The 10,968-nt window shown below is 37.5% G+C and overlaps 1 protein-coding gene across 1 annotated transcript in view; it reads left to right on the top strand.

Annotated features, from left to right (window-relative positions):
* Positions 1 to 10,968, top strand: part of LOC128872248 (zinc finger protein Gfi-1b-like) — a 37,566-nt gene that overhangs the window by 7,041 nt on the left and 19,557 nt on the right. Inside the window, exons 3-5 of the mRNA XM_054114729.1 lie at positions 300 to 521; positions 1,957 to 2,174; positions 8,423 to 8,573. Coding sequence (XP_053970704.1) covers positions 300 to 521; positions 1,957 to 2,174; positions 8,423 to 8,573 — 591 coding nt within the window. The remainder of the gene's footprint in view (positions 1 to 299; positions 522 to 1,956; positions 2,175 to 8,422; positions 8,574 to 10,968) is intronic.

The raw sequence follows: 10,968 nt of genomic DNA, 5'->3' as shown, positions 1-10,968 counted from the left end.
GTTAAAGTTTTCATATTCATTTCTTCGTTACATTATTTGTATAATTCGAGTAGTTAAAGTTTTCATATTCATTTCTTCATATTATATTCAAAATAATAATAAATGTAAGTATAATTTCAAAATAAAATAATTAAATATAAGTTTGAATGCTCCATATTTAAAAAAAATTAGAGACTGCGATTTGGGGGGTGTTCCTGATTAGCGACAGACCCAATTGGCAATTCCTTCTAGAGCTGATACTTTGAAGGTTTCGTCAGTAGTCGATAGGATTGTGCAAGCCGAAATCTCCTGGATTTCAGAACTGCGGTGCGGTCTGATGTACGGTGGTTATGGGTCAGCAGGGGCTACCTGGTGGGCCCGACACGTGAGTCTCTTGCTGCCCCATTCCCTGCTGCCATCCGCGAGAATCCCAACTCAACAAACTACGCCAGTCACGAATTGTTCGCCCGTTCACCTGGAACCACTCAGCCCATCCAGATCTGGCTCGCCGCGAAGATGTACGCCAGAGAAAACTAAATTCGGTGAGCATCGGTCCTATATCAAAATGAATTTAGGGAGTTAAAGAGATTGTTTTAAGGTCTATTTACACGTATCCGTAACGTGTCAGTTCCGTATCCGTTCAGTTCCGTAATGTTCCATCAGTGTCAGTGATTTTAAATATTCTTCTGTTCTTTTTGAATGAGCATGTTCACACACGTCCGACACCGCTCCGTGACATTCTTGATACGGTACGGATACGGAACTGACACGTTACGGATATGTGTAAATAGACCTTTATGATACTCCCTTACAACGTTCATCTTACTAATAAAGACGCTAAATAAATATTAAGTAAATATAACGCATTCATCGCAATTACTATGTGCAATCCAGGCGACACTTGCAAATGTGTGTGGGAGTACGTTCGAAAACCAAACCCCCTTGCCGATAATTTCCGTTCATAACCGGACGACAACGATTTCATTTTGTCAGCAGTTTGCTAATTCCTACTTAATTATCGCCATTAGTGTCTACGCTTGTCGTTATAAGCGATAAAAGGCAAACCTGCCAACTAAACGAATTACGAATCCTTCACAGTGCCATGCAACGTTTTAATTTCGAAAATTACCACCCATTAGCACGACGAATCTTTTTAATTTAGTTTTCGATAAAATGGAGATAAATTGTGATAAATTACGAATTTCTACTCAAGGAAAATGGACGGGTTCCATTCAATTCTTTTCCTCGATATTGTCGAAGTTTATTATCTTATGTTAAGATTATTATAACCTTATATAATCAGATTTAATTACATAACTATGTTGTATTTAATATTGAGTTGACTTATTTTTAATATTATCAATCGAGAGTAGTCATTAAATATGCGAATGAATATTCGTTATTAATTCTCTCAATAATATGTTTCGACAGTATTTATATTTTGATAAAAGTAATCTCACCGAGGATGTTAATATTGTGAACCCTAATTTGTACAAATAAAATGATGCAATTAATTATGCACGTATCGAACTAGTCAATTGTTCTCTGCAATATTTTACTTTTTTCCTTTAATCTATCCTTTAACATGTAACGATGTTGAGAATGGTAACACTAGTATATAGGTTAAACCCATCGGTGACACAGTGACTAATAATCATAATGAGGAGATTATTTCCACTAGTGCTCGTTATAAACAAGTTCAGTTCCACGTAATTAGCATATCACCAACAACAGTACAAGTACATGAATTTTGAAAAATAAGTGCCAGTTTGTCAGTTCGAGCGTCATATATTCAGGAGTACATATTTTCAATCAAATACTTAGATTCTCTTCAGGGTATACTGTTAATTTTACCATTCCAAAAAATATTGTAATTACTTAATTAATATAGTATAAGTAATTAACGTTAATTTTTAATAAATTGACATATCGTAGGATTGATCATTTGTTATTGGAATATTTTATTGTGAATTTTAGACGAAGAGGCGCCGCTGAATTTGAGCACGAAACCTGGCGATGTTTTGTCCAGTGTCGAGCGAAAAAGTAAAATTTGGTCACCAGGAACAGTCTGCGAGAGAGAAGCAAAGGAAACCAGGGTGCCTTCCTCGAGGAGTCCCTCTTTGACTCCTGTGGTCACCAGACAAATTCATCATTCACCACTGACGCCGCCCTCCTCGACGGAAAGGACTTTCCAAGTGAGTCTTTTGTGTTCAAATCCACTTTCTTCCGTTTGCTCCATTAACACAATTTCATTTTTATTTCCGAAATGGTCTTTATCGATCCAATCAACGTTTAGATAATAATTTTTATATGGACAAGTAAAATTTATGTTTACATCAACGTTTCCTCTTTAGGATGACAAAATAGAGTCGACTCGAAGTATGAAGTGTAAAATTGTTGAATAGGTTTTCGAAGAACGCTACCGATATCTCTCTAAGAAATCTCAACCGATGAGCTTGCTCGCCAAGCACAAACGTCTAGCATTCTCTTTTGGTCTCGTGGAAAGTCAGCTTTACGACTCCGTAAACACTCGTTTCAGACGTTTTACAGGTTCGACACCCTCGAGCTTGTTAAGTGTACCGCGGTCAAGTAGTAGAGCACCCTAATAACACCAATTCACAAGTATATAGGTTTTTGTTGGATATAAATCATATTTTATGACAAAGGGTAGCCTGCTCACCGTATTTAAAGACATTCAGTATATATTTATTAGGTGAGATTAATTTTGTGCTTTTGAACGTCAGACCATTTATTTAAAAAAAAAACTGTCTTTTAATCTTTCGTCGCAACCTGATGGCAATTGAACTTCCCGAAATAACTTCAATTTACATTCCTACTTTAAAAAAGAACTTCAACTATATTATTACTATTTACATAAACAATTTCATCTTTATTAATCCTGCTTGGAGTGATATCTTTAACTTTAACGAAACTATTTACAGAAATAATATTTATTTAAACATTCTAATTTTATTAATGACTTGCACGTTTATCTATAACACTTTTACTTTTAAATACAACCAACTTCAACGTTAATAGTTCTGCTTTCAAGAAACATAATGATTCAATTTTAATATTCTTTTTTTATTACGGTATATTTATATTATATTATAAATAATATTCTAAAGTATCAACATCGAGTGTTCGAATTCCACCAATTCATAACATGCAGTTATCCAGGAAACATTTGGTTATGAGCGCGTATCGATCGGCAAACGCTAATTGTTGTACAATTGCACGGTACAGATGATCTCGATTATAGTCATTTAAGCCGTTCTCCCACGTAAGCGACGCGACGGCGACACGATCGAGAAAATTATCACTTGACAATCGCTTGCATACGAATCGAACATTTTCATATACATTGCATTCGTATGTGCTTTATCCACTAATACCACCGTGACATGATGTTTAGGAATCCGATCGCCTGACAATTGGCCATGCCAGTTGCTTTGCAATGGTCGCGTATTATATTAGTCGCTCGAGGATTGCGACATTTCGACCAGTGTTGAGCGAAAAGCAGTGATAACGTAACGTCAAATGTGAATTTCTACTGATACTATATATTTAATATTACATTAGAATTAAATTTATTTTATATTGCACCGTTTGCAAGTCGATTAGTTCACAAACTAATAATAAATTTTCTTAATAATCAAATCATGTCTTTTTGGCCTATGAATAATATACAATTAATTTCGTAAGTCACTTCGATTAACCAAACAGTAACTTTTGAATGGAATGGTATATATCAGATTTATATTACACATGTGTTGAAATAAACAAATATCGTTTTTCCGTAGTATACTGCAATTCAAGAAGTGCAATTGAAACGACTAAAAATAATCTAGAACAAAACGAAATTGCGCAAATCATACGGGAATTATATTCGGAGCTAACAGAAAACAAAGAAACGAAAATAACAATAGCATGGATACCATCTCATCAAGGTATTCCTGGAAACGAAAAAGCTGATCTAGCAGCCAAGGAAGCAACAAATAATACCACCAATCACGAAATACCGATCCTTCTGCAAGATATTAAAAGACACTTACGCGATTGCATCAACAAAAAAAGACACTAAAAATTCATAGAATAACAGATGACTTTTTCGAAGAATCACCCACAGGATACCTCAACAGACTAGAACAAGTAAAAATTACGAGCATCAAAATTGGACATACAAATTACACGCATAAACACCTACTTGAGTAGACCATTAGACCCACCTGCCGTACATGCAACGAAATTCTAAAAATAGAGTACATAATATTTACTTGTAAAAATACGGAACCACTCCGCATACAATACGAACTACCCACTAGTTTAAAGGAAGCATGGAGCACAAAAGAAAACTTAAACAAAATAATTCAGCTACTTAAAAAGATGCACATATATGGGCCAACATCTAACATTGGAGAAAACCTCATAAGAAACTGTCGCTAATAACCAAAGGTTGCGACGTGAAATATGTAATAAAAAAAAAAAAAAATGTTGTTTTTGATATTCACTATTTTATTACCAGGCTTCTAGGACCATTCACAAACGTGCTTTTCTCTTTTATTCAAAGATTGACGATTTGTTTCCAATGTTCATTTAGAAATATTACCAAATGTACTTTGAAACATACCTAAGATATCCTGAAAGTTAATCCAAAAATTACGAAAAAAAAAAACACTTAAAATTTGACCCCCTTAAATTTGAATGATTAAATATCTCACGAAAGGGATCCACCTATCAAGAAAGTGTTTTAACGAAGCCATTTTGACCATTTCCATTTATACATCGACGCTTTAATTGTTCCATTCGGCGTTCCAAAATACCCATTCAGACGAGAATATTCATCTCTGGGTTACGGTTGATGAGTCGCTTCGCGGTACTCGGCGTTCCGTTGAATCGTATATTTGCATACGAGGAGAAATCTGTCCAAGTCACGCGATGGGAGTTTCGCGGTGGTGCAAGTGCCCTAAAGTACACCACGGAGCGGCGAAGAAGAGGGTCAAGCGTTTGACGAATGTCGGAACTCGACAAAAGCCAGCGGCGCAATTACGGCTGATTGAATGGAAGTAGAAACTCGCTCGGCTACAGTTTTACGCGCGACACGTAACAGCGAGTGGACATATTAGGATATCTGGGGCACACGCGCGTCATACGATCCTGATTCCGACCGACAAAAGCTTCCCTATAGCCCCCCGCAACCCCTCCTCCTCCTCCTCCTCCTCCTCACCCTGCATCAAAACCGGACCGCGGCTCTTTCCGTTCGTTCCTCAAAAAAAATTTTCCACAAACCGTCCCGAATCTCGTGCCCCCGTCCGTGCCCCATTGGAAACGGTTCGAATTTCGCAACACGGAAACCGCAACCCCGACACTCGCAATTACCAGGCGAATTTCCTTTCACGATTTTCAAAACGTACGCGATTAACGTGCCACGTATCTGTACACGCACGACAAAAGGCGATACGTGTCGTTTATCATCGACGTATCCTCCTCCTCTCGAAGTAGGTCGGGCACGTTTGTAACAATGATGGCGCGAATCAAATTTTTCTTTCGCTTCCGGTGCAACAGGAACACCGATTGATTCAGACGTCCGCGTGTAAATGGTGTTTTATTGAAGGGGAACCTAAGTACTAGGTATGCCTGAAAGTTTCTTTCCTTTTATTCGTGGGCAGTATGGAGTATCCTCTGTTTTATGTTGCATCACTGACAAGGGAAGGCTCAGAAATGATACTCAACGATTGCAATGAAATTTGGTAGAGTGATAGATCTATATCTAGAATAAGCGTAACTGTAATATTAACCACAGATGGTCAGTCATTTTTGAGAAAAGTTAGTTTAAATATGTAGTAAAGCCCATAGCGGGATGCATTCCTATTGCTAACACAACTTCAAGCGGTATAGGTCAGTGTCATAGTGGCCAGCGTGCTATGGGCTTTTACTACATATTTAAACTAACTTTTTTCAAAAATGACTGGCCATCTGCGGCTAATATTACAGTTACGCTTATTCTAGATACAGATCTATCACTTGGCAAATTTCATTACAATCGGTGAGTATCACTTCTGAGCCTTCCCTTGTGAGTTTTACGTGGTCCACTTTGCTGTGTCCATTTATTCGGGAGCAAAGTAACATCAGCTTTTCGAAAATTGTATAGTTTGCTAGGAAAATATTGCTCCATGTGGATTTTTAACAGACTTCGAAAAGAAGCAGTTTACTCGATTCGACATGTATCTTTTTTTTTTTTGTTTATTTATTTGTCCGCCGATTACGCCGAGATGGCTTGACCTGCCACAAAAAAAACAGCTGTGTGTAAATCGCGAAGGAAACTTTTTGGACAACCTAATATGAAGTTAAAGAATTTGTCGTGGAATGCAACGATTCCTGAGTATCTCGAATCGCGTCTGATCGACAACGACGACACCGCCAGCGGCGGCGTCATTCCGAATGCGCCTTGCGGCGCACTGCTTACTGCATTTGGACGACATCGAAGAAGTTCACCGAAACTCGTTCGCCTGTCCCTTTGGGAGACCGTAGAACGTGTAATGGTTCCTAAAGAGCTGATAAATCGTCGGTACCGAGGTTTCTTCGTAGAAGCATCGTTCACCTCAAAAAACCAAACGCTCTGTGGCTCGTTGAGTTTAATTTCCGTCGGTGCATTTGATGTTCGAACGAAACAATCTTAAGCATGACGAAACGTTCAAGAAACGATTCGAATAGAAACGACGGTTTCTCCAACTTGAATACGCAAATAATAATAGTAATTTAATTTTACTGCGATAAAAGGATGAAACTTTTAGGAATTTGGTGACAAAATAAATTTTATTCTCACGAAGAGATCAACCTATCGAAAAAGTGTTTTAACGAAAGCTTCGATCTTTTTCATTTATATTTCAACGCGTTAATTGTTCGTTCGACTCAGAATGAACTATCGAGAATGTTCATCTCTGTCCTACGGTTGATAATAATAATAATTTAATTTTACTAATTCGATACGGTCAATTTCCAAAAGAAAAATGAATAGAATGCAGGCAGCGAAACGTCGTGCTGAAAGGGTTAAGACACGCTACGCGTATCGATGTAGAGCTTTCCAACGACGCCTGTGGCTGAAACATCAACGCGGCTGTCCTCTAATTGCAAGAAGAGCGGAAACCCATTAAAAAGATTATCGAGGGTCAAACACCGTGCAGAATTAATATCGTTGCAATATCGTTTCTTATTATTGATCGACGAGGGTCGTGAATCATGCGTACTGGCGGGTCGCGTCTACCGGTACCGGTGCACACTCATAATAATATTCAGCGATGGCGCGTTCGTACGCGATTCCACGCATGTACCTATGCGTGTATCGTGAAAAGAGACACGCCTAGGTCGGCAGCATTGTGAGGACTGGCGCCCATGCGACAATTAGTCGAGGAGAAAAACCGCGGCTCTGTGAACACAGGTGCGCCTGGCGCGACCGTCTCCTGGACTATCGTATTCCTTCTGCAACATCTTTCGCACCGATTTCGATCATCGAACCAACCCTTCGTCTATACCAGAGCTGGACTAGTTTCGATTTAAATGGAAATGAGAAATAATTGCAATCAAACCTTGGTAACTTCAACCTCAACGGGATATTCGATAATAATAATTGAATAGTAATATTGGAATAGCAATATTCGATAATGACGTTTGAATGGTAAGATTTGAATAACGACATTTCTATAGGGATATTCAAATAGTAATATTAGATTAATAATATTTCGATAGAAACGTTCGAAGAATGATATTCGAGTGGTACTATTCAAATAATAATATTAGAATAATAATATTTCAATAGAAATGTTTGAAGAATGATATTCGAGTGGTAGTATTCGAATAAGAGTATTCGAGTGGTAGTATTCGAATAAGAGTATTCGAGTGGTAGTATTCGAATAAGAGTATTCGAGTGGTAATGTTTAAATTTATAATATTAGAATATTAATATTTCAGTAGAAACGTTTGAAGAATGATATTCGAGTGGCAGTATTCGAATAAAGGTATTCGAGTGTTAATATTCAAATAGGAATATTCAAATAGTCATGCGAAACATACTCTTTACAAACGAGCCCACACAAGCTGTATAATCTACTAAAATATTCAATATGCACCTAATCTTCAAGTTACACCAAGCTATATTATATACTCCCACATATATTCATTTTCTGTTTGTCAAAAATACGTTACAACTGATTATTACGTACGTATTATCTTGTTATTGAATAAACAATTATAATACATAACTTCCTGTACACATGAAGACTAATGGTACCCGCTTAAAAAGAAAACAGTAACGCCGTCCATTATCTCGAACAAAAAATAATGAGTATCCATGCTCTTATTCTGCTCCACCCTGCATTAGAAATATTAAATTGTTCGAATAGTCCCGACGCTATTTTAAACACGGCAACTTTTTGTTCTGTTCCAGTGCAAACAGTGCGGGAAAGCCTTCAAACGGTCGAGTACGCTCAGCACCCACCTTCTGATCCACTCCGACACACGACCGTATCCTTGTCAATATTGTGGCAAGAGGTTTCATCAGAAGTCGGACATGAAGAAGCACACGTACATCCATACTGGTGAGTCTGGCTACCATGTTTATTTGTTGATTGTTATGGTGGTTATCATCGTTAGACCCCTGATTAGAATAGTTATTCATAAAAGAAATTGTATTTCTGTCGCCCATAATGGGGTACTCTTTTTGATTTGATTATAACAGTTCTATGAATCAACGTCAAGATAGTGATTTTGTTGGCCTCAAAACTATCAATTAGGTACTAGGAATTCCATTTATTAATTTGGATTTTGTTGAAATCGAATCGGACGATTCCAAGCTGAATTACGAAACTTCTGATGCAATTAATAATAAACAAAATGAAACAATTGTTTAAGAGTATCTAACAATGATGATAATTATCTATTAGATAGTAGGAATTCCGCTCTTTAATTTGAATTTTTGTAGAATCAAATCGGACAATTCCACGCAGAGTTATGGCACTTTAAATATAATTAATTATAAACAAAATAAAACAATTGTTTAAGAGTATCTAACAATGACAACAATTATCTATTAAATAGTAGAAATTTCGCTCTTTAATTTGAATTTTGGTAGAATCAAATCGAACGATTCTACGCCGCGTTACAACACTTAAAAATTTTCTATCTATTGGAGATGCGTACGCAAGACGTAGTAAAGTAGTAAAAATCGTAAACACAATAGTATTTCCTGAAAAATCGTAGTATTCCTGGAAGAATTTGACAACAAACCCTTTAAATACTTTATCTTGAATATTTAACGAGTTCCTTTCGAGCGATTTTGATGAAACTTGGTATATAGGGGTTTTCTCGGGGTCTCTGATTCCAAATCTAAACTCAAAATGTATAAATTCAAAATGGCGGACCGAATATGGCCGAACTAATATGCGAAAAGTGATTCGATTTGGATGAAACTTGGTATTCAGGGGTTTTTGGTGTCATTGATTACGAATCTGAACTCAGAATGTAGGAATTCAAAATGGCGGACCCAATATGGCAGAACCAAAATGCGAAAAGTGATTCGATTTGGATGAAACTTGGTGTACAGGGGTTTTTGATGGATCTGATTTTAAATCTGAACTCGAAATATAGAAATTCAAAATGGCGGGTGCAATGTGGTAGGACAAAATGCAAAAAGTGATTAAATTTGGATGGAACTTGGTATATGAGAGTTTTTGAAATCGTTGATTACGAATCTGAACTCAGAATGTAGACAATCAAAAAGGCGGATGCAATATGGCAGAACCAAAATGCGAAAGGTGATTCGATTTGGATGAAACTTGATATACAGAGGTTTCTGATGGGTCCGATTCTAAATCTGAACTCGAAATATAGAAATTCAAAATGACGGACCCAATATGGATTCGGATGGAACTTAGATGAAGCAAACCCTAATACTTCAAACCTTTGCATAACATTGCTGACACTCATAACACTAAAATACTAAACATCGTACCATGAAAAATTTACATTTTTCCCTTTGCACGAACAAGAAAAAATAACGAGACAGTGAACGTGTTAGGGAGAATACAAGTCGTTTACAAAGTCGCGTCTTCGCGGCACTTTGCATAGTTAGTGGGACTGCTTTCGACGAGAGTTTCACGGCTAAAGGTAGAGAATTATCGAGTCGACGACGATAAAACTTCCTTCGCGAGCGTGCGCGTCTAAAAGCGCGACGAACTTTCAAATCGAAGAAACTTTGGCGGTTGTTGTTGAATTATTCACGCGAACCGTCTCGTTTCTAATACGCTCGTTCGCCCGCTCTATTATTCAGGGTATCATTGTTGCCGCGCGATCGTCGAAAGCTTCTGCTACCTGAGCAAGTACCCTAGGAACGCAGTCTTCAAGCTTGTTTATAACTTCTCGAATTCACTTCTCCGGAAAGTATCAACGAGCTTCGAAGTAACAATTAATTTTCAAAACCGAATTAATCCTTTGCACTCGAGAGATCACTCTCGGTCACCACTACTTTCAACGCAACAAATCAACCAACTATAATGTTTGTTTATTAATTTCTTTGGAACTCGAGGTGTCGATAAAATGATTGATCTCAAATCTCAAATTACAGATCTGATCTTCGGAGTCAATCTAAGCTTAGCACCCGTGGTAATAGAATGCTAAGAAAGCATCTCGAGTTGCTAGTAGATATCAGAAAAAAAGGCCTCGAATGCAAAGAGGGCCTCGAGTGCAAAGAACCTCGAGTGTAAAATCATCGACACCAATGCACCACGTACGCACCCTCAACAGCGTAGCAGCCACATCTTCTTTCCTCACACGATAAATATTTTCTGAAACACTAATGTCCATAAACGCATAGAAAAAGAGTTCATTTCGATCGAGCGTATAGTGTTGTCGCAAAAAATTTATGGAAGCAGCCCTTAGGGTGTCACGCCCCCGTAATCTAAATCTGTTGAATCGAGGTTTCGCTGCGTTTGATTG

The sequence above is a fragment of the Hylaeus volcanicus genome, chromosome 2 (assembly GCF_026283585.1).
Source record: "Hylaeus volcanicus isolate JK05 chromosome 2, UHH_iyHylVolc1.0_haploid, whole genome shotgun sequence".
Taxonomy (NCBI): Eukaryota; Metazoa; Arthropoda; class Insecta; order Hymenoptera; family Colletidae; genus Hylaeus; species Hylaeus volcanicus.
Note: the sequence above shows the minus strand (reverse complement) of the source record. Positions and strands in the feature narration are given on the sequence as shown.